The sequence below is a fragment of the Delphinus delphis genome, chromosome 3 (genome assembly GCF_949987515.2).
Source record: "Delphinus delphis chromosome 3, mDelDel1.2, whole genome shotgun sequence".
NCBI lineage: Eukaryota > Metazoa > Chordata > Mammalia > Artiodactyla > Delphinidae > Delphinus > Delphinus delphis.
This window is the reverse complement of record NC_082685.1, coordinates 36459057-36483462: the sequence shown is the minus strand read 5'-3', so window position 1 is coordinate 36483462 and position 24406 is coordinate 36459057. Positions and strand designations below refer to the sequence as shown.

General features: G+C 46.7%; 1 protein-coding gene across 2 annotated transcripts; it reads right to left on the bottom strand.

Annotated features, from left to right (window-relative positions):
* Positions 1-40: 40 nt before the first annotated feature.
* C1QTNF2 (C1q and TNF related 2) lies at positions 41-22269 on the bottom strand. Of its 2 annotated transcripts, XM_060006820.1 has the most exons (4): positions 22213-22269; positions 21790-21887; positions 4637-4889; positions 41-823 (listed from the first exon to the last, which is right to left on the bottom strand). In XM_060006820.1, exons 3-4 carry the CDS (start codon positions 4878-4880, stop codon positions 210-212), a joined length of 858 nt encoding a protein of 285 aa, XP_059862803.1. In that variant the 5' UTR covers positions 4881-4889; positions 21790-21887; positions 22213-22269; the 3' UTR covers positions 41-209. The 2 variants fall into 2 exon arrangements, with proteins under 2 accessions (XP_059862803.1, XP_059862804.1); XM_060006821.1 differs by lacking the exon at positions 21790-21887 and having other exon boundaries at positions 22213-22241.
* Between the last annotated feature and the right edge of the window lie 2137 nt (positions 22270-24406).

Below are 24406 nucleotides of genomic sequence, written 5' to 3'. Positions count from 1 at the left end.
AGTACATATTAAGAAAATTAGCAAATGGATAGATGGAAGGATGAATAAAAAAGCTTGGATTTAATGATGGAGGAACAGAGGGGCAGAGGAGGTCGGCCAGAGGTTAGAAGCTCCCAACTTCCAGTTCCCAACAGACAGTTTAGGGGTCTTGCTCTGGAAGCCCAAGCTCAGAAGCTGGTGCCCTCCTCGGTGACCCAGCACTGGCCTGTCTACAACTCATTGGGGTTGTCCTGGTCGGCATAGATGAGGAAGCCCGTGAAGAGGCTGTCGGTCCAGTATGGGTCATAGAAGAGCCCATTCTGCTCTGAGTAGAAGATCTGCAGCCAGACCTCGTCACCCTGCTTGAGAGCCAGGATGGTGGAGCCTGAGGCCACATCGTGGTTGCCCGTGTTGGCGTCGAAGGTCCGGATGCGGTACTGGCCATTGTGCACCAGGCCGATGGCCAGGTGCTTGTTGGCCAGCGTGATATCGTAGGTGAAGTAGTAGATCCCTGGCACGCCGCAGACGAACTTGCCACTGGACGTGTTGTAGTGGCCGCCCTCGTTCATCAGGATCTTGTCGAACTTGATGGGCAGCCGTTCCCTTGGGTAGCTCTTGGTCACTGCCACGGAGAAGGCCGACTTGGCGTGGCCACTGCTGCAGCTGCAGGGGCCCGGGAGTCCGGGCTCCCCCTTCTTGCCCTTGGGCCCCTTCTTGCCCGGTGTGCCATGCTTTCCTGGGGCACCACTGACCCCCTTGGGGCCGCGAGGGCCGGCCCGCCCAATGGCCCCTGCTTTGCCCTTTGGTCCTGGCTTTCCCCGGTTACCTGTCCGGCCAGGTGAACCTGGAAGACAGAGCAGCTGGTGTTACGGAGGGGACCTCAGAGAACTAGGCGGAGGCCGTTGGCCTGGGCTTTCCATCCTTAGAGCACAAGCCTTTGGATAAGGGAAAGAACATGAAGGCTGTGGAGTCACATAGAAATGGGTGCAAATCCTGATGGTACAACCAGGGGCACTTCTCCCTTCTTATCTGGAAAATGCGAATGTGACACATACCTTCCAGAATCATGTGGATCAGGGCAAAAATAACTTGTAACAATTCACGCCCTCCCCTTGTCCTGCCTTATAAGGAAGAGTCTGATTTGTCTGCCAGGTCAATCCTTCCCCCGGCTGTGCTGGTAATGGGTTGAGACAAGAATTGCAAGAAGCCTCTTGACTTCAAACCATTGACCTTAGTGAACTCCCTGCCCAGTGCCCAAGATCCCTGCCCACGTGGGCAAGGTTTTTTTCTTTTTTTTGCGGTACGCGGGCCTCTCACTGCTGTGGCCTCTCCTGTTGCGGAGCACAGGCTCCGGACGCGCAGGTCCAGCGGCCATGGCTCATGGGCGCAGCCACTCCACGGCACGTGGGATCTTCCCGGACTAGAGCACGAACCCGTGTCCCCTGCATCGGCAGGCGGACCCTGAACCACTGCGCCACCAGGGAAGCCCCAAGGGCAAGGGTTTTTACAGCAGCATTGCTTACAATAGCAAAACACTAGGAACAACTAAATGCCCAACCAAAGGGAGATAATGAGAAAAATGATGGTCCATCCATTATGTGCTATTCTCTGCAGGAGTTTAAAAAATGAGGCAGATTTGCATGCACTGTTTGAAAACTTCTCTAAACTACATTGTGAAGAGGAACAAGCAGGTGGCAGAAACTTCTTTTTGTTCAGAGGAAACCACAACGCTATTTCTACACCCATTTAAGTGCCTGGCACATAGTAAACACTTGCTAAATACACTTGGTATAGCCTGCAGAACGTTTTCACAGTATTACATTTTCACAGTAATATGTGTCTGTAGAACACCTCTGGGTTTTTAATACCCATACTCTAATAATGTGCATTTCTCTCAATACAACATTTTTTGGCTGATGATTATGTGGGAAACATTTATATTTATGTCCCCCAAACTCAATACAACATTTTATACAAACTGTATCTGGGTAACGACTGGAGTCACATCCAAACACAATGGCGGTATGGTTGATACAACCGGCAGACTGGCAGAGCTGTGGGTAGATGCTTTGGAAAGCATGCCAGATGTCAGTCAGGGAGCCTGCTGCTGGAGGGGTTGCCAGGTGCTAAGCAGTGTCTTAGCATCACAGCACACAAAGCAAGTGTTCGTTAACCATCCTACAAACTGGGTGATCAGCAGGTAATGTTGCAGATATTTCACATCCTAACAAGGTACTTGGCTCCTTACTTGTACACATACAGGGATTTTTCTGTGCTTTAGAGTTTTGTGTTCACGTGTAATGCATTTAAATTTTTCCTATTTTAAGAAACAGGGAAATAGATTTCCAAATAGCATTTTCTCACTGAACATCTAGTTTCCAGGAACGGATTGCTTATGCTGAGTGCCTGGAAGTGTTTGGTATTATTATACATACATGTAAATATATGAAAGAGGCCAGGGAGGTTATACATTTAACCAATTAATAGTGGTTACCTTTGGAGGATGAAAGGAGGATGACGAGGGGTAAGAATTAAGAAGAAATCTTGCTTTATTTATACTGTTTGAATATATTACAATGAAAATGTATTTGTGTATTATACGTGTAATTAAAAATAAATAAAAGGAATGGGGGAAAAAATAAAACTAAGAAAGGTCAAAAAGCTGTTCTTTGAAAAAATGAAAATAAATGAAAGGTGGGAGAAAGGACCATGAGAAGAGGAGGAATAAAGACAGGGTCATTTTGGATTGGAGTTTTTTGGGAAGACAAATAGATAAGGAAGTTTTATGACGTGTTATGGTGTGTGTTTCCTTTTTGATTTCCTTTTTTGAGAAACTTCTGGAAAAGCTGACTTTTACTTGTCAAGACCTCTCTGGAGGTGGGTTTGTATGTGTATGTCAGGGGGAGGGTGGTTGGAGATTATCCTGGCCTGGAGATTATCCTGACTGGTCCCAGGATGACCCAGCTTTATCTGGGTTATGTGTGTCAGGACTCTGCATCTCTCAACACTGCCTTCCTTGGTGTGTTGGCTTAATTCTCAGCAGAGACTCAATACATGGCAGAAGAGACAGCCAAAACAGCCCCAAACCTACATCCTCAGAGTTCTTAATCAAGGTGGGGAAAGTCAAGAGCAGAGATATCCTGTTTCTCTTAGGGTTCATAAGGATGATGGATCATGTCATAAAATGTCATGCAAACTCTGGCTGGCTCTGCTTGGAGCACACACTCAGATCCCAACTGATCACTGTGGTCAGGAAATGGGAACTATGTTGTCCAGTGTCAGACATACTCTGACCCCCCTTAAGTCAAAGCCATTATCATTATTTTTATAGTTATTCTTCTGGAAAGGAGGTGCTTTTGGAGGAATTAATTTGATCTGGTAGGAAAGGGCCTGGATTTGGAGTCTGCTACCAGCCTGTGGTGTGAGCTCAGCAAGTCTATTAAGGGGCAACTACCATTTATTGTATGTCTACTCTGAGACAGGTGCTTCACATGTTATTTTATTTCATCTTCACTGCACCCGTGTGAGGTAGGTCCTGTTATAATCCCAATTTTAGAGAAGAGGACACTGAGGTTTGGAGACGGGCGAGGTAATTTGTCAAAATTGGTATCCAGGTTTGTTACAAAGTTTAAGTTCTTGCAGCTATGACGTGCTGTTCTCAACTTAATCATTCTGATTTTGTGTCCTCATCTGTAACATGGGGATAATAAGAATACCTCACCCATAGGATGGTATTGCTATACCAGCAAATGAGCGGCATACTCAAAAGTGCTTTGTCAATGTTAAAATGCCATACAAATAAAAATTATGATTTCACTAATGCTCGAAATGTACACTTTGGGATGCTGCTGACACTGAAAAGTGCTTGGTTACTGGGGTAAGCGTTCAGGATATAAGGAATGTCAAGGATGAGAAGGGCTGTAGACAGTATCCAACTTGTCTGCTACCTGCCTGGCACCCCTTCACCCCTGGCACCCTGCCCTTCACTACTTCATGTGGTCCTAGGGAGGCTGTCAGTCACAGTGGCCAACTGCCGTCACCACACACTCACACACACCAAGGGGTGGGCACTTGACCCAGTCCTAGCAAATGGTGGTACTTCACCTCCATAGTCAAAGGGATTGGTCCAGGATGCACATGTGATCAAGGAGACTCAGTCATCCTGAGAATTGCTCTGTGGATCAAGCCATGAGGAGGTAGGCTTGAGCCCACCAGTGGGCATTTCATAACTTCCAACATTTGTGAGAACAAAACCAACACACCGAGAGAAGCAAAGCCTTGACAACAATATTTGAGCTCCTAGACCCAGCTATTCCTGAAGCTCAGCTCTTGGACTTACTAGTTGTATGAGCCAATAAATTCCATTTGGGGCTATAAATCGGGTTTCTGTCGCTTGCGCCCGAAAGAGTTCTGAATAATATTTCAGGAGACTTGCTTAAAGTCACTCAGCAAATCAACGGTGAAGCTGGGGCAGGAACAGATCTGATGCTCACTGTTCCTTTCCAGAGAATATACTGCTCTGTTTTTTAAAAACACATTAATTTGGTTTACAATGAAATGGAATTCACATTAGTTTTCATAACTTTGCAAACCCCTTTCGTGTCAGATGTTGTCAACCCCAGGTGGGGACAGGAGAGACAGGCACTGGGCTTCTTACCTTCCTCTCCGCTGTCCCCCCGGTCCCCGTCCTGGCCATCCCGGCCATCTTTGCCTGGAAAGCCCATCCTTCCGACCATTCCTGAGGTCCCTGGGGATCCTGGGGGGCCCGGTGGGCCCTGGGGGCCAGGCAGGCTGCAGATGAGTTGAGGGGAGCTCTTCTGGAAGTCCCTGCGGGCGAAGGCACCAAGCAGCGGGTCGGCCGCACATGGAAGGGCACAGGCCAAGAGCACCCAGGGGATCATGGTGGTCACCTGTGGGAGGCAAGAGAGCTGTGAGCTAACTGGGGGTCAGTCAGAAAGGCATCAAGAGGAGGAGAGGGCATCTGGGAGAGACACAGTTGCATTTCTGATCCTTCCTATCTCCCACATCACATACAAGTAGTTGGACAGTGTCATCACATCTTGAGGACATATTTGGATGAGCTGAGTCATGGACTCAGAATACCCATGGGAGGGCTCCTGCGGGGGAGGCACACGTCCTCACACTGTCACGCTCCAGAGTGGCAGAACTGACAGCCCAGTGACAGCTGCTGGGGAGGAGCTGTGGATGGAGAGAAAAATTCCATGGTTTCATTCAAATATGTGGCATGAATGGAAAGTTACAAGGGCAGAAATATCAATACTTCCAACTGCAGGCGGTGATTTGCAACTAGGCTGCCTCTCCCAGAGGATTTGGGGCAGCACATTGGTGGGTGAGAAGTGAGGTGTCAGCTCTGAGCGAAGGTGCCCCAAGCCTCAACAGCACTGGCGGGCCGTGGGCACAGCTCCTCTGTGGTGGGCTCCCTGTGCACTAGGCCTGGGCTAAGAGCTTTCCACACATTACTTAATCTCACGGCATCCTTACCGAATAGATACGGAGAGGAAATGGGGGCTCAGAGAAGTTCACAGCATGACTAAGTCAGGCAATTAGCAGTTGGCAGGGCTGGGATTTGAACGAGGCTGGGCAAATCCAGAGCTTGTGTGCTTTGCTTCAGGCTACACTGCTTTTCTTTTTCTTTTTTCCCAGTTAAAAAATAATAAAAATGATACACTCACATTGTTATAAAGTCAAATAATACCATAAAGCTTATAATGAAAAATTGTGTGTGATCTTCATACCCACCCCTCAACCCTCGCTCACTCCAAACTCTTTTGGGTATTTCTTCTGGCATTTACTGACATTAAAAGACAATATGCTTACATGGTTTCTTTTTAACAATTTTGGACATTTCCTTTTGAACTCCTGTATGTGACAGATGAGGATTCAGCCCTCCTCCGTCACTCTAGGACCCTGTTTTCTCTCCCTCATGCAGTTCAGATATAATCTTTGACTGAATCAAAATTCACTCTGAATTATTGTGTCTTGTTTACTGCTAAGCTAAGCACTGTACTATAATTATACTTCCTTTCTTACACACACTTTTCTTACTGGAGATATTAATAATTTTATTTGCTTAGTTCTCTACGCCACTATTTTCTACATTATCGAATGTATCAGATAATTTACCTCTTCCATGTATTTTCCTAAAGACATAAGTCCTGGAGCCCTCCATTCTCTTTTTCCAACCTTTGTACATGCTAAGCTGTCATCCCAGGATTTTCCTTTATAACCATCATGGCAATTGTCTTTGCCTCTCTCCTGCGTTGTATCTCCTGCTTTACGAATCCCGTGTCTTTCTCTTATTTTATTTTATTTTTTCACTCTCTCATTTTGGTGGCACATTTGGTGTAATAGCTTCCTGGAAAAGACGTGTGGGATATAATTTTTTTGGGACAATTTGCAAGTCTCAATATGTCTTAATTTCACACCGCGTCCTTAAGGCTGGGGCATGATCACACCAGAGACCAGAGTGTTATGTGCCCAGACATTATCTACCTCCAGCCCCTCACCGGGAAGATGCAGAAGCCAAGGTCCAGAGCAGAAATAAGCCACTTGTTCAAGATCTCTCAACAAACTGGCTCAGTCACTTTGTGACCAACAGCCTCTCTCCCTGGAATGAAACCAGGAGAGAGAACATTCCAGGTATGACTTCTTGCCTCTAGGGTGAGCTCTGAAGTGGTAACTGGCTTTGTGACTTTAGGCAAGCCCCTTTCCCTCTCTGGGCCTCAGTTCCCCCCCTGAAAAATAAGGGGTTGGTTTCTACACTCGAACATGCATCAGATCCACCTGGAGGGCTTGTCCAAACCCAGACTGCTGGGTCCCACCTCCAGAGTTTGTGATTTGGTAGGTCTGTGTTGTGGCTGGAAGATTCGCATTATTATGTGGTATGTGAGGGACACTGATGCTGTCGGTTCACGGACGCATTTTGAGGACCACTGGACTAGATGATTTCTAAGCCCCTTCACCTCTGATGCTGACTGAGACTTTCAGAGTCCACTTGGCCCTCTCTTACTAGATATGAAGTCTTGCTGGCTTCTCCGTTCCCGCACAGCCTTCAGCTGCCTCATCACAGCCTTCAAGCATGAGGGGGCTCCCCGCAGCCGTGGCACTGGCAGTAAGGGAGGACCACTGCTCAGATCTCACCCTTGGAGCTCACAGTTCCCTCCTGGGCCCTCAACCTCCCTTCCCTTCACATGCTGCTTTGCCTGAGGCCTGGGAGCCTGTCCAGACCACTGTGCCACCTCTGGAAACAGGCCGATTCTACCTTTCCTCCTGACCCCTCCAAATCTTTAACCCTGGGAACAGATGAAGGGGAGAGAAGACCAGGCCTCCCCTGCCAGGGAGAGGAGGGGAGACCGCAGCACTGCACTGCACTGCCACTCGGGGGCCTGGTCTAGTTCCAGCTCCAAGGCTCACCAACCTGGTGACTTTGGATAAGTTACTTTCTTTCTCTGGACCTCAGAGAATAAATGTCACAGAGGTGTCCCTGGCTAGGTAGAGATGATCTAGTACCAGATACTGCCTTAAATAACATGACATCATACAGTAACAAAGTTATTGTCTTTTCAGTTTCTGTAATCCTGATGAATTGAAGAAAAAAGTTTCAGTTTGGTGATAGTACATTTTTCATGCCTCTATACCCCTTTCTAATATCACTTTTGCACAAAGAACACTGTCTTCTGTGGCAGTGCACACCCATTATTAAAGAATCTTGAGCAAGGCTCCACAAATAAGCATGGAAACCTTGGAAACCCCCAGACAGGGCCACAGCGCCAGGGACCCTGGGACAGAGCATCTGCTAGGACGCAAGGAAGGCCTGTGGCACAACGTAAAGAAAGGGACTTGACAGGGGCACAGGTTAGGTCTGGGTATCTAGTCCTTGGGAGAGGGTGCAAAGAAAGACTTAGTGGGTCAGGGAAGGTGGGTGTTAAAATCAAAATTCTCACCTGAGCACCAGGACACACGAGAGGCTGCATGCTCAATTGAGAGGTCAGGCCAAAGTGAAGAAATGACAAAGGAATAGTTTGAGAGCTCATTCCATAACTCTGGGCACTCTTGGATTTTACTGAATAAAATACAACCCGTGTGGTGGGGAAGGGGAGGAGGCATGGAAATGAATCTGAGGCCTGCCTCTGGAAGCTGGTGGGTGGGAAAGTGGCTGGTTGCTGCATGAAAGGGGGAAGAGAGAGCTCTCAGTTGCACAGAAACTGGGCTGACTGCCTTCTCGCCTGCCTTCTCTGGTAGACAGAAGGTGCCAGGCATTCCACAGCCCCAGCCGGCCTGAGCTGGAGGCACCAGGACAGAAAGCGAAGGGCCCAGCAGTGATAACCATGCAGGGTGGATGCCCGAAAACCAGAAGCTGAGGGTGAGGCCTGGACTTGCTGGCGAAAGAAAGTGTGGTGGCCCGCTTCATGGCTGTTACAGTCAGAGGGCTCAACCTGGGAACCGCCAAGGAGCCCGCAGAAGGCCCCCAACAAAAGAGACATCCCTGTCTGCCAGGCCCAGACGGGCCGAGGAGCTTAGCCCTGTTCCTGCCAAGAAACAAGAATCCCCCTGCTGTCTGTCCCTTTACTTCTCCTTCCCCTCGTTCCTTCAGCCTGGAAAGAGGTGAGCTGAGAAGGGGGGCAGGTGGTCCAGCCAGTCTTACACCTGCACTGGGGGACAGGAAGAAGTCTCACCTTTGGTGCCACCTGGGCTCCACATGGGCTGCATAAGTGATAGTGGGAGGTGGGAGGCAAACTCGGTGGAAGTTACATGCATGATGGACTTTGGAAAACTGTCCTAGGCACTCCCCAGGCCCCAGGAATCTCCATCTCCTTCCCTTGTCTCCTTGATGAGAATCTTACAAAACTGGTCTTAGTGTTACTTGTGAGCTGGGACACATCTGGGGCCCCAGAAGAGAAACCGACTTCTCAAAGCAGGTTTGAAATAGTTTGGAAAGTTGCAACCTGCGAATCTTTGGGACAAGGGAGGGAGGGAGGGCGGAGGAAGTGAGCTGAGAGGGGGGCTTACTGAGTGATCCCGCTTAGTGATGCTGGCCCAGGGTGGGCCCCAGTGGCGGGGCGGAGGCTCTGGAACACGCAGGGAGGAAGGGATTTCTCAGAGCTGGAGCCTGGAGGTTCCTGAAGCAGCTCGAGCCAGGAACTGTTTTGGAAATAAAGACGGGGAGACTAGGTTCTGGTTCCAAACCAAGAGGGAGGGAGCAGAGTGTCTCTGTTTCAGAGGGGCACCTCTGAAAAAACCAGCTCCAAATAGCCCTGCTCCCAGCCTACTCTCCATACCACAGTGGTGGAAAAACCTGGGGATGAGGGCTTGGAGGGGGGCCAAGGCTGCAAGGCATCCAGACAGGTGAACTCTTGCTGGGTCTTAAAAATAAACTTAGAATGACAAACTTGAAGAGAGCCCCAACGGGCCATTTAAGCCAACCTCATTGGTTACTGACAGGGAAACTGAGGCAGAAGCAAACTGACTTAACTGGACACCTACAAACTTCCAGGCACTGTGCAAAGCTCTTTATTGGAATTATTTTATTTGAAGTTTACAATAAACCCTATGAAGGCAGTAAACTTATAGTCCCATTTTTCAGAGGAAGAAACAGAGGCTTGGGGACTTCCCTGGTGGTCCAGTGGTAAAGAATCTGCCTTCCAATGCAGGGGACGTGGGTTCGATCCCTGGTCGGGGGACTAGGTTCCCACATGCCGCGGGGCAGCTAAGCTTGCGCGCCACAACTACTGAGCCCGCGAACCTCAACCACGAGCCCACACACCCTGGAGCCCGCGTGCCACGACTAGAGAGAAGCCTGCATGCTGCAACGAAAGATCTCGCATGCCTCAACGAAGATCCCGCGTGCCACAACTAAGACCCAATGCAGCCAAAATAAATTAAAAAAATATTAAAAAAAAAAAAGAAACAGAGGGTCTGAGAAGTGAAATGATTCTACCCCAAATCACACTATTCGAGTACTGGGGAGAACATTCGAACGTGTGTCTGAGGGGCTCTGAAGACTATATGTAATGTACTATGCCTTGTTCCCTTCCCTGCTATTTTTTTTTTCCCTGTCTTATAGAAGAGTAAACTGAAGCTCGGAGAGGTTAATTTGCTCATGTTTATGCAACTTGTTCATGGCAGAAGTTACATTTGAACTTGGGTTTGGCAGACCTTAACACCCAAATGCTTTCCATTATGTCAGTGTTTTTTGGATTTTTCTTCCTAAATATCTGAAATTACAGAAGATACCTTGAAGCATAGGCCAAAGCCACACACAGCAACAGAGAAATTTCTTTGATGTCTCATCTTTTATTATATCATATAAAATACATGGTTAAGAGAATGTAAAAGTGATGCTTTTTCTCCTTCAGGGTACTTGAGATTGATGCTTGAGGAAACCTCCTGTCCTTTGAGAGGCCCACACGTGGTTTAGCCAAGGTGATAGGGGGCAGCCTCTGAGCCCTGACATCCCACCATTGGGATGCCCCTTTGGAGTATTAACGGAGTGTCCCCAGCGGCTGAACCAAAAGACCAGGGTGCACAAAGCACCTCCCCTTCAGCCCCATCACCTCATTCCTTGCTTAGAGCCGTCAAGAGCCTCCAGCCTTGTCTCTTGCTGCCTCCACTGGCACTCTCCAAGCCCAAGCCAGAGAGACCCTTTATAAACATAACTCAGCCACATCACTTCCTGGACGGTCTTACTCCAGTGGCTGCTGGCTGCAAATAGCAAACCCTTGATGTGGCCCTAAAGGATGGCCCCCTGCCTCCATCCTAACCCTGGTTCTTCCCCTCTCTTCCTGCACTCCCCCCCATTTCAGGCGAAGCTCCATTTCACCCTTTTGCCTGCAACCCGGGGGCCCACCCTCTTGGCATGCTGGCTCTTTATCTATTGTGTTTCAGCTTAAATGTCACTTCCTCCAAGGCCTTCCTCTCAGACAGCTCTCCCTTTGGAGCCCAGCTCCTTGTCCTGTCTTTCCAGCCCTTATATCTCACCCATATTCACTGCATTTGTCTGCTTGCCCATTTACTGGGCCTCTCCCGTTAAAATGGAAGCCCCATGGGAGCAGGGACACCAGCTATATCCCCAGGGCTTCCAACTTCTTTGCTCATAGCGGGTATTCAAGAAATATTTGCTTGGTTAATGCGTGTTTGAGACCCAGACTCCGCCCTGAAGAAAATTCACGGTGAAGAGAAAACAAGGCTGTGGCCTAAATCCAAAAGGGCCCTGATACCCCTGGATTCAAAGAAGTTTTCTCCTTTCCCCAGTTTTTCTAACCCAAACCCGATCCAATTCTAATCCCTCCTTCCTTTGACCTCCTAGAGCACAGGGCCCCTACCCCCATTCCAGGGAGGGGGCTTGCAGAATATTTTACATACAGCAGGTACTCCATAAATGTCTGTTCAATTGATAAGAAAAAATAAGCATTAGTCCTTCTTCACCTTTAAAAAAACTATCTTAGTTCCTAAATTGTCCTTGCTGGTGTAAGTTGACCAGGGAAGGCTGCCTGGTAGTCTTCCTGCTGAGGGGAAAATAATGTTACTTGGCTCAACCCCCAAAATGGAATCATGAGGTGCTAAGCTGGGATGAAGTTCTTTAGTCTGGTTTTAATTTACCCAGTCCCTGGGTTCCTCATCTCTGAGTTAAGTAGCTCATGATTCGTAAAGACAAGTGTTCTAGGAAAACACTAGACGCTTAAAGGGCCCCAGCCTGAGGTCCCCTGTCAGAGGCGGAGCCTTCCTCCTCCTTGCTCTTGCCCTTAGCTCTCAGGACATGAACCCCTGGTTCCCTCCCAAGGGCCCTCTATTCAGACTGTGATGTGAGAAGGGCCAGCAGTGCGGATATGGGTCTCTCAGTGCCTCTACCGGAATGTGGAAACTCCAGGGACACTTGTCTGGGCCTTGAGCAACGTGGCTGAGCCTGAGTTCTGCACAATCTCCCTTGGAGACCGGAAGATATAAATTGTGCTCAAATAAATTTGACCTGTTGGTTATGAGGTTGGACACACTGACAGGTAGGGATGGTGTTTCACTCAGTGACTAAGAGCTGTGGGAAACACAGCCACTTAGTTTCCTCAACTATATCCAATGGAATAATAGTATACCTACCTCACGGAGTTCATCCAGGAATAATGAGATAATGTATTCAAAGCTTCTAGCCCCGAGTGTGACACAGTAATCCTCTCCCTCAGAAGCCGTCAGATAGCTGCCTGCCCCATGTTTCAAGTCTCAGGGCTAATACCTCCTCAGAGAGGCCCACCCCTGCTTGTTTGCTCAGACCACCCTGGTCCTCCTTCCAAAGCACTTGGCCCGAGTTGTGATTATACATTTTTTGTTCCTTGGCTCATTAACTTTCTGTTGTCTGTCTTCCCCCTGGAGTGGAAGGTCCAGGAATGCAGAGGCCCTGCCTGTCTTGCTCTCTGTTATGACCACAGCTTAGCACGGGGTCTGCCCTGCCCACAGTAAGGGCTCAACTCACAGCTGTTCAACGGCCTTGAATGAAATGGTCACTCGTGTAACAAAAGAGCAAAGGGAGCAAAAGGATGACAAAACCACACTTGGCTACTGAGGGAAACCCAAGGAGAACACTGGTCTTGGATTCAGAACATGTGGGTCCCAGGCCTGGTTTTATAACTCACTGGCCACGTGGAAAAAGTCATTTCCTCCTAGCCAGGCCTCATTTTCTCACCCGTAAGATGGAGATCATAACCCTCACCCCATCTGCCTTACAGAGTTCTCCTGAGAATCAAACTAGATAACCAATGTTGAAAGCAGAACATGATACAAAAGTTAGAGCCTTGTTTAAAACCGTAACTGCCACCAACTGCAGTGGAACTAACAGCGTGCAGTCCTGACCTCCCACTAGGAGCCCCTGGAGTGTTTCAGGTGGAGGACACCTGAGCCTGATGCAGCCGGGCAATTCTCCCTGCGTTTGCAGTTAAAAGGAAAGGGCTGGTGATGGGATTGGGGTGACGCTTGCTCGCAGATGAAGCTTACTGAAAATTCGCTTTGATGGGAGTGAAATTTCCATGATGAAAACACCCCATGCCCTCCCTGAATTCCAAGAAGCAAATTGGAAACAGCTTCTCTGAGAAGCTGACAGAGGCCGATGGGAGGAGAAAGGGTCTGGCTGCCGCTCCTCCCGCAGTGCTCACGGAACCAGCCCCCTTTCCTGGGATCTGGAGACCGATGCCCATTTGGAAACACTCCAGCACTGAGTCTACATACAGAGGATTAAAAGTCATGGGGCCGTGGAGAACAGTATGGAGGTTCCTTAAAAAGCTACAAATAGAACTACCATATGACCCAGCAATCCCACTACTGGGCATATACCCTGAGAAAACCATAATTCAAAAAGAGTCATGTACCAAAATGTTCATTGCAGCTCTATTTACAATAGCCCAGAGATGGAAACAACCTAAGTGTCCATCATCAGATGAATGGATAAAGAAGATGTGGCACATATATACAATGGAATATTACTCAGCCATAAAAAGAGACGAAATTGAGCTATTTGTAATGAGGTGGATAGACCTAGAGTCTGTCATACAGAGTGAAGTAAGTCAGAAAGAGAGAGACAAATACCGTATGCTAACACATATATATGGAATTTAAAAAAAAATGTCATGAAAAACCTAGGGGTGAAACAGGAATAAAGACACAGACTTACTAGAGAATGGACTTGAGGCTATGGGGAGGGGGAAGGGTAAACGGTGACAAAGCGATAAAGAGGCATGGACATATATACACTACCAAAAGTAAGGTAGTTAGCTAGTGGGAAGCAGCCGCATAGCACAGGGAGATCAGCTCGGTGCTTTGTGACCGCCTGGAGGGGTGGGATAGGGAGGGTGGGAGGGAGGGAGACGCAAGCGGGAAGAGATATGGGAATATATGTATATATATAACTGATTCATTTTGTTGTGAAGCTGAAACTAACATACCATTGTAAAGCAATTATACTCCAATAAAGATGTTAAAAAAAAAAAAAAAAAAAAGGAAGCCGTTAGGGTGGGCCATAATCCAACAGAAAGGTGTCCACACAAGAGCAGGAGATTTGAACACAAAAAGAACCAGAGATATACGCACACAGAAGAAAGTCCATATGCGGACGGAGCAAGAAGGTGGTCATCTGCAAGCCAAGGAGAGAGGTCTTTGAAGAAACCACCCCTGCTGACAACTCGATCTTGGACTTCTAGACTCCAGAACTGTGAGAAAATAGATTTCTATGGTTTGAAAAAAAAATATATATATATATAAAGCAGTATAAAAAACGTGCAGTGCCCCTCTCTTAGGAAGTGTCCTTCTGGGTCTCACAAAAGGATTTCCCAAAAGCAGGAGTCAGCAAACACCAGCCTTTGGGACCCAATCCGACACAGCACTTGTGAGCTGAGAATGGTTTTCATATTTTTAAGTTGTTAAAAAAATGGAAGGTTAATTATATAAAATTCCAATTCCTGTGTTCATAATAAACTTTTATTGGAAAAAAAAAAAAAAGTCATGGGGCCCACTTGCCAAGAGGCCTAAGAAAATATTTGATCTGCTGTTTTCTCCTCCCCTCACCCCCGTGCCCCTGTTTTTGGCTCAGTCTAGAGAAAGAGGTTCAATACCAAAGCAAGACTTAATGACGGAGCAGGAGCCAGGATCTCGCGAGGTTTGTCTCAGCGGGAACTCGAACGGCACCGCGGAAGTCAGCGTGGCGGGCCCTGCGTTACCGCCACCAAGGTCTACTTTCTGACAGATACGCCCAAACTCTTACACACCAACACGCGTGGCGTGTGATGTGGTGGGAGTGGAGCCCACCCTCTGGGTCCCTGGCTGCTTCACGTGGGACTTAAGTCCTCGAAGTGAGGGCCAGAGTCAGGCTCCCGGGCGGCTGAAGCCAAAGCCGTCAGGCTTTGGACCTGCCCACAGCTGTTTTCCGCCCTGGAGACCAAGGACCGCAGTGAGAGAAGCAGGCAGCTGACGTGTGGGGTGTGAAGACGGGCGAGGAGGCCCGAGGGTGTTCAGAGCCCTGTATCCAGCTTCTCCTGAGGGCCGGCCTCCAAGTGGCCGACCAGAGCGGTGCCCCATAGGAGGAGGATGTGAGACGCATGTGTCATTTTAAGCGGTCTCACTGCCACGTGAAAAAGGTAAAAAGAAGCAGGTGAAATTAATTTTCATATGTTATTTCGCCCGGTATATCTCAAATATCATCATTTCAACATGTAATCAATGTAAAAATTGTTGAGGCATTTTACATTCTTTAAGTGCCACTAAGTCTTCGAAGCCCAGTGTGTATCTCACACTTGCAGCACTGGCCACGTTTCAGGTGCTTGATAGCCACACGGTGGGTATTGTATTAGATGGAAGCAGAGTTGCTGGAGTTGAAATCCCACCAACTAGCTGTGGGACCTTCTACAAGTTACTTATCTTCTCTCCCTCATCCTCATCCTCTCCAAAATGGGGACGATAATAATAGTACCTACCTTAGAAGGTTTTTATGAGGATTTAATTTTCCTAGAGTAAGGCCTGCCCTATGGAAGAGATATAAAAGCATTAGCTATTATTTGTCCTTCTGAAAAGCAAACAAGATGATGGATGTTGAAAGCAAAACATGATACAAAAATTCAGACCTTGTTTAAAATTGTCACCAACAGCAGTTCAGCCAACGGAAAATCACCCTGACCTCCTCCATGAGTCCTGTGGCATTTCAGGTGGAGGCCCCTGTAGGCTCCTAATAAATTCTCCATTTTCAGGTAAGATAGTTTGAGTTTTATTTCTGTCTGTTGCTACCAAAGGAGATTCCTAGGGAGGCTTGGCCTTCACTCCTGCCGTTCCGTCCTGAGGGAAGGATGAGGGTGTCTGGCTTGGCCCTGTACCCCTGATCCACCTGGTTTGTTCAGGCTCCACAGTACAGAGATAGGTGAATCAATGGGAGAATGTTTATCTCATCAAGTGACAGGAGGCCAAATGGGCTATCACGTATGCAGGTACTTGGTACCATGGCTTGGAAAGACTGCCTAATAAATGGTGTGACTTATTCTTATTGCCTTGGAGGCCAGATACTGGGGATCTGAAGATGAAAAGATGGGGTTGCTGCTTTTAAAGGGCACACCATCTGGTTATACTGAGGGTCCCACCTGGCCTACCTATACCAGGAGAGAAAGCAAGCCTTGCTCCTCTTTTCTCTTTGATACAGGCTCCCCTGAGGAGCATCCAGGACCATACAGAAGGCAGGGGAAGGAAATTTGGGGGTTAGATGATTCCTTGGAAAGGTGTAGAAAGGACTGTGCTTGAAGATCCAGGAACTGAGGGAGAGGAACAAAGTCTGAACTCTGAAGGGCTGGGGAGAAAAAGCTAAGTTTTGGTTTTTTTTTTTGTGGTACGCGGGCCTCTCATTGTTGTGGCCTCTCCCGTTGCGGAGCACAGGCTCCGGATGTGCAGGCTCAGTGGCCATGGTGCACGGGCCCAGCCACACCGCAGCATGTGGGATCCTCCCGGACCAGGGCACGAACCCGCGTCCCCTGTATCGGCAGACGGACTCTCAACCACCGCACCACCAGGGAAGCCCACTAAGTTTTCCTTGACTTCCCTGGGCTTGCTGGTTTCCATGGAGTCACTTCCAGTCAGGCTGTGATGGGCATTCAGGGTAACTCTAAAGATCTGACACAATGCTAGCCTTCGAGAGCACAGAGCTGAGCTGGTGGTTAAGTAATGGTTAAGAGTCATTTTCTAGCTGTTTGACCTCTGTTAAGTTATTTAATCTCTCAGTTTTCTTGTCTGTGAAATGGGAAAAGCAATGTGTATCGTCTTATTTGAATCATTTGAATTTGAAATAGCATGGTATAAAAAAATCTATTGTTTCACTTTATGAGTGAACGTTTGTCAAGAACCTTGCAAGGCTATTCTAATAGGTAAACAGAAATTCTCATGGGTAAACAGAAATACCTGCCATCCTTCAGCTGTATTGAATTACACCAGTTTGAATTATTTGAGGTCTTTAGGAATGTCTCCATGAGTAATTTGATTGCTCATACTTCCATTATAGAGTAACTGTGAATATTAAATAGGATCATTCAGTAACAGCCCACAGTAAGCACTCAGTAGTAGTAGTGTTATTCTGGTATAATTGCACTATATGGAAACAGTGAGAGATATAATGGGAGAAGGAATAATGAGCAGGCCTGGGTCTGCTGTTTCCTCATCTGTAAAATGGTGAGAACAGTGAGCTTGTGAGGAGTTGAACAGTTGTGAGCTTTGGGATAAATGGCACTGAAGGCACTGAAGCTGAGGTGATTTTACAGCATGGCATGAATGCAAAGGTGCAGGATTTCTACGGGTGTGCCCTACTTTAAACAAGGATGTAAAATTGGAATTTTGTCATTCAGTGATCAGATTTTTGTTAAGATTGCAATGTGCAAGGACTTCTGGCTGAGAACTATGGAAGATGGTCCTGCCACCGAGGAAGTTATAATCTAGACAAGGGGTGACCAGCTGGCTTATCAATGACATTATGCAAACCATAGACTGCACCATGCTTCTGGTTTTTTTTTGTTGTTGTCTTTTTTTTTTTTTTAACGTTTGAAATTGTTGCCAATGTAAAATTTGGGAGATTTTATGTTAAAATCAAGATTTCAAAATAAAATACCTAGAATAAATCTAACCAAGGACGTAAAAGGCTTGTACTTGGAAAACTGTAAGGCACTGATGAAAGAAAACAGATGGAAAGATATACCATGCTCACGGATGAAAGAATTAATATTGTTAAAATGACCATACTACCCAAGGCAATCTACAGAGTCATTGCAATCTCTATCAAAATACCAATGACATTTTTCACAGAACTAGAACAAATAATCCTAAAATTTGTGTGTAAACGCAAAAGACCCCAAAACAATAGCCAAAACAATCTTGAAAAAGGGGGACAAAGCTGAAGGTATCACACTCCCTGATTTCAAACAATACTACAAAGCTGCAGTAATCAAAACAGTATGGTTCTGGCACAAAAAGATACACTTAGATCAATGGAAACAGAATAGACAGCCCAGCAATAAACCCACAGTTGTATGGTCAATTAATCTATGACAAAGGAGGCAAGAATATACAATGGGTCAAAGACAGCCTCTTCAATAGATGATGTTGGGAAACTGGACCACTTTCTTATACCATGTACAAAAATAAACTCAAAATGGATTAAAGACTTGGAATCATAAAACTCCTAGAAGAAAAGATAGGCAGTATGCTCTTTGATATTGGTCTTAGCAATATTTTTTTTTAATATGCCTCCTCAGCCAAGGGCAAAAGTAAAAATAAACAAATGGGACTACATCAAACTAAAAAGTTTCTGCACAGCAAAGGAAACTATCCACAAAATGAAAAGACAACCTACTGAATGGGAGAAGATATTTGCAAACAATATATCTGATAAACAGTTAATGTGCACAATATACAAAGAACTCATACGACTCAGCAGCAAAAAGACAACCTGATAAAAATTGGACAGAAGACCTGAATAGACATTTTTCTAAAGATGGCCAACAGACACGTGAAAAGATGCTCAGCATCACTAATCATCAAAGAAATGCAAATCAAAACCACGATATCATCTCACACTTGTCAGAATGGCAGTTATCAAAAAGACAACAAATAAGTGTTGGCCAAAATGTGGAGAAAAGGGAACCCTTGTGCGCTGTTGGCGGGAATGTAAATTGGTGCAGCCACTATGGAAAACAGTAAGGAAGTTCCTAAAAAAATTAAAAATAGAAATTCCATATGGTCCAGAAATTGCACTTCTGAGAAAATGCACATCTGAAGAAAACAAGAACACTAATTTGAAAAGGTACATGCACCCTTATGTTCATTGCAGCACTATTTACAATAGCCAAGATATGGAAGCAACCTAAGTGTCCATCTATAGATGAATGGATAAAGAAGATATATATAATGGAATATCACTCAGCCATAAAAAAGAATGAAATCTTGACATTTGTGACAACATGGATGGACCTAGAATGGACCTAGAGAGTATTATGCCAAGTGAAATAAGTCAGACAGAGAAAGACAAATACCATATGATTTCGCTTACATGTGGAATCTTAAAAACAAAACAAATGAACAAACATAAAACAGAACAGACTCAGAGATACAGAGGACAAACAGATGGTTGCCAGAGGGGAGGTAAAGGAGAAGATGGGTGAAACAGATGGAGAGTGAGAGGTACAAACTTCTAGTTATACAATAAATAAGTCACAGGAATGTAATGTACAGCATAGGGAGTACAGTCAATAATATTGTAATAACTTTATATGGTGACAGATGGTAACTAGACTTATTGTGGTGATTATTTTGTAGTGTGTAAAAATATTGAATCTCTATGTTGTACATTTGAAACTAATATCATAACTCAATTATACTTCAAATAAAAAAAAAAGATTTCCAGCTTTTCTTGAGAATCAGGAGGATCTGCAGCATTCTGGCAGGGCACCAATTGGCTACCTCTTGGACAAGGTGTTATGGGCTGAATTGTGTTTCCCCAGAATTCATATGTTGAAGTCCTAACCCCCAGAAGCCCAGAGTGGGACTGCATTTAGATATGAGATCTTTAAAGAGGTAATTAAGGTCAGACAAAGTCATATGGATGGGCCCTAGTCCAATATGACTAGTATCTTTATAAGAAGAGGAGATTAGGACATGACACCCAGACCAAGGGATAACCATGTGAGGTCACAGTCAGAAGGTGGCCATCTGAAAGCCAAGGAGAGAGCCCTCAGAAGAAACCAAATCTGCCATCCCCTTAATCATGGACTTCTAGCTTCCAGCTGTGAGAAAATACATTTTTGTTGTTGAAGCCACCCAGTCTTTGTGACTTTGTTATGGCAGCCCTAGCAAAGTAATACACAGGACCTATATTCTTCAGTGTCAAGTCTTCACCACTCCTAAATGTCATGCATCCTGTTCACTTATGTATCGTGCATGGCCTTTGTTGGCGTATGATCTAGAGGAAGCGGGTATTCTCCATGTGTTTGTTCAAAGCTCTGATGTTCGTTTTCTCCTTTAATTCTCCCCACAGTTCTAAGAGGCTGATGCTATCATCCCTATTTGGCAGGAGAGAATACAGAACTCAGAAAAGTGAAGTCATTTTTTCCAGGTCAAAGCTGGGATGTAACCCAAGCCTGTTGATTCAGGGCCCAGGGCTCGTGCCCCTCTATCACGGCCCCTCTGCTTGGGCACAGGACCCATGCACATAAAGCCTTAACTAACAGGGCAGCTGCGTGTGTGTGTTATAGAAGTAAGCCAGTTACAGCAATGCACAAATCCAAAGGAAGATTATTTCCTTGAAAAAAGATTTGGCATAGAATTCCCTTCAAAAGTAAACCTAGATTAGAATTTGATTAACAGAAATCTGACTTATGCAGGAGTTCGCCTCATGGAGGTAAAGCCAGCTTGGCAGTCCTCTGACCTGGAGGAAGGAGTGGGGGAAGCTGTGAGTATATAAAGGTCTGTGTTGCCCCATGATGAACATTCAGGAGTAGAAAGCACCAGACACTGGGACTGTAGGAAAGAAGGTCCAGTCGTCTGTGTCCAATCTGCAGGTGAAGATGAGAGGAGGAGTAGCAAGATAGGGAAGAATGGAGGGATTTGCAGAGAAAGAAGTAACTTCTTGGGGGAATTTGCTGAATATTTGATGGAGGTGGAGTAGGTTTGAGATGCCCCAGACTTGTGAAAGAAATCTCAATTCATTTGTGTAATGACACACTGTACACGGGAACAAAGTATACGCACATATGGAAAGATGGCCAGTGTACACTGTTAAGTGAAAAAGCAAGTTGCAGCAGGGAATGTCAAGTATGATTTATCCTTGAGTTTAAACAAGATAGACACAGATAAATAGAGATGTGTATGTATGTTTGTGGGGGAAATTCCTGAAAGGACACACATCTTGTTAAAGGGGTTACCTCCCAGAATTGGGAAGGAGTGTGTGACCTTTTACTTTTCACTTTCCACCTTTTTGTACTGTGTGAATTTTTTAAGGTAAGCATTGTCAGTTTTGTATCATTTAAAACAAAAGGTAACCTGAAGGCTTAAGGATTGGAAGACAGTCAAGGCTGTGTCCCTGCTAGGGGATGGGGAGAAGTAAGACATCTGGGAAGAAAGGAAGCCTGTGCTGCTCTGGATGTATTAGAATGAAGGGCAGTAGTGAGGTTCTGAAAAGTGTGGAAGGTTTGCCGAGCAGCAGTTGAAAGTGAGCATACTGGATATGATTACCAGATAACGGAATGAATCAGAGAAAAGCTGTGCAGATGGGAGGGCAGAAATGGAGGAGCAGAGAGGACTTGGAACACTAACTGAGCATCAGCCTTGGATTGGCACATATAGGACACTGTCGTTGCTATTGCTGCTGGTTCAGTGGGGTCTCTGGGAGATGGCCAGTCTAAGGAGGTGACCCTTGAAGGGTTCCACGCAGGAGAGTTTTGCAGTCAAAGGGTAGAGGACAATTGCACTGAGGTTGTACAAAGGATTCAGGCTTTGGGCGAGAGGCCTGGGCTGGGAGGCTGCAGGGAGCCAGTGCAACAGTTTAGTTGAGAGGAACAGCCCTGGAATGGGGCAGTGGCAGTGGGGATGGAGAAATAAGAACAAAGTAAATAAGACAAGGCTTGGAGACAAGTAGTGGGGAGGGAGAGTGAAGAGAGTTGTGAAGAGCTGGGTGCAAATCTCAGCTTGCCTGTCTGTATGATATATTTGATGAAAGAAATGTTGTCAAGAGTCAATTAGATAATGCACTTGATAAGTAACTATGATTGTTAGCTCGGATATTGGGCTCGGACTTACCAGGCTTCAAATCCCTTTACCACCAACTACTAGCTGTGCAACCTGAGCAAGTCATTAACGTCTCTGAGCCCGGTGCCCCTTCTGCAGGTGGTGATAACCTGTTGTCATGGAAACGAAAGAGCTTAAGTGGAGGGCTGGCAGGGCCTGGCACAAAATAGGTGCAGGACAAATGGTCGAGCTATTACTATCAACGATAAAACCTCTGAGCACAGAGCCTGGCACATGGTAAGCGCTCAATAAATGTCAATTCATGTTGTAATTCATAAGGCTGCCCGGCCTGCAAAGAGGATGTGTTGGCAGTACCCTCCCTCCCATCTCCTCCTACCCGCGCCAGCATCGCGTATCCCCCCTCCCCGCCCGCACTTTCCATCCCTGCCGGAGGGTGGCGGGGGTGCGGACTGGGCAGACCGCGCAGACACTTACCCTCAGCGCCGCCGGCCACGTCCAGACGGGTCTGCAGCCACGAAGCTCTGGGCCGTCCCGCCTTCCGTAGCTGCAGCCCAGCCGGCTCCCGCCCCGGGCATACTTTTCCCATCCCGTCATGGGCGGGAGAGCTCTCCGCCGGGTCACGTGGGCCGGCCCGCAGCGAGGCGCGCTCTCTTGGGCATCGGTTGGGAAAAACCTTTTAGCTCCGGCAACAACTTGAGTGTGTCGATGCATCGCTCTGTGCGTAGAACTTGTCAGTGCATTTGAAATTTTCTGTGCACGAGAGTGATTGTTACCCAGGCGTTTGCAAGTGCGTGGGTATGTGTGCATGTGTTTGAAGAGGAATGTGTGTTGCTTGTACGTGAGCATTCATCTCGCTGTGGATCTAGGGGTTGTGCTGTGGGCATGACAGCTTATAACAGAGTACCTCTTCCTGTGTACTGAATATGTGTGTACTTGAGAGTGATTAGGAATCGTGTGTACATGTTTAGTTTTGTGTGTGTGTGTGCATGCATAAGTGCATGTGCCCAAACATACATCAGGGCTGTGTCTGCACATATATACGCACATATCCAAGCTTGCAGCTTGGTGTGCAACAGAAGTGTACTTCAGTTTCAGTGTGTACACAATAGTTGCTGGATATATGTGTTGGGTGCACGTTTAAATGTGTGTATGAGTCAGCAGTAACTTCATATCAGTGTGTATGTGCATAATGCTGTGTGGCACCTGTTTGTGCGGTGGCTCATTCTGTATGTGTTTATATGTATATGTGCCTTGGTGTGGATTTGGTCCATAATGTGAGTGTGCACATACATAATAATGGACAGGCACCCCTGTGTCCCAGCCCTCATCTCCCTCCTCCCCAGAAGATGAGGCTTCGCTGGCCTCACTAACTGTCTGCCCAACCTCAGGTCATTTAGAGACATGCCCCTGCTCGAGGACCCCAGCTCCCAGATGGGCAGAGTGACCATGTTTAGGTAGCAAGCAGACACTAGAGGAAAGAAAAGTCATCAGAGGCCTGGGTTTTGCTTCTCTCTATTCCTTCCACTGCTCTCTTCCACTAGCTACCAGTATTTCACTTGGCTGCCAGAGCATCAGGTGAACAGATGGTGTATGACCCAAGGTTTATAGTCTAATGCAGATATGCATTAGAATTCTCAAGCTGGTTCCACCACCTTAGCCAAGTTAGTTATCTCATAGGTGGTATTTCATTTCTGAAAAGGAGGAAGAATAATAATTATATTACCTGCACTGTCTTTCCCCCTAGAGTTGGGACACTCACTCATAGAGATGTTTGGTAAACAATCAAACTATGTAGAGAATTATTATTAATATTACATAAATATTATTTGAGGATGAAAGTTAGTGGGCTTAGCAAACATTTAATAAGCATCTATTACGTGTCAGTCCCTGGCTAGGTGCTGGGGATCTAGAGGTAAACCAAATAGGCTTGGTGCCTGGCCTCGTGGAACTTAGAGTCTAGTGAGGATGATACAAGTGGTTTCATGTGAAATAAGTGTTGCAGAAGAGGAAGACACTGAATATGAAACTGGGAGGCCAGGGGAAGGCCTGGGGAAGTGATGTCCAGTTGAGCCTGAGGGAGAGGGTGAGAGCTCTAAACATGACTGAAAGATGACACGTGCAGTGGGGTTTAGTGTGTCAATTCACAGGTGGCTGGAAAGGGGACCTCTGTCCACCACCCCCTCTGGGTACCTTGGTCTGTTTCCAGATGTGTCAGGAATGGAAAAGGTGAGGGATCCCGGCTTAGGATGCCAGGAGGCCATTCAGAATCTAAAGGGCTCAGGAAAGCCCCTCTCCTAGGGTAGAGTAAGAATCTCCATGTGTTACCCATGGGACTCCACTGCGACACAAGTTGAAATCACTGGCATGCCCTTATTGGCAAGAAGATGGTTAATGAACAGTATAGGGAAAGGCAGTGGTGCCACACTCAGCACCCAGTAAATAAATGTTTACTGGCTTGCTGAATGGGAACAGATGTTTTTCCAGCGTTTGGAGGAGTCCTGGAACCCAGGTCCCCTGAAGCTCCCCCTTGGGGCCTTGTCCTGTGGATCCTTGCAGTGGTGATGGCATCACAGAGCAGGAAATCCAAAGTACTCATGAAATGGCTATTTCAGGAGCTGCTTCAAGCTGGAACGGGGCTCAGGACTTCTCCCCAGTAGCCTGTTTATGT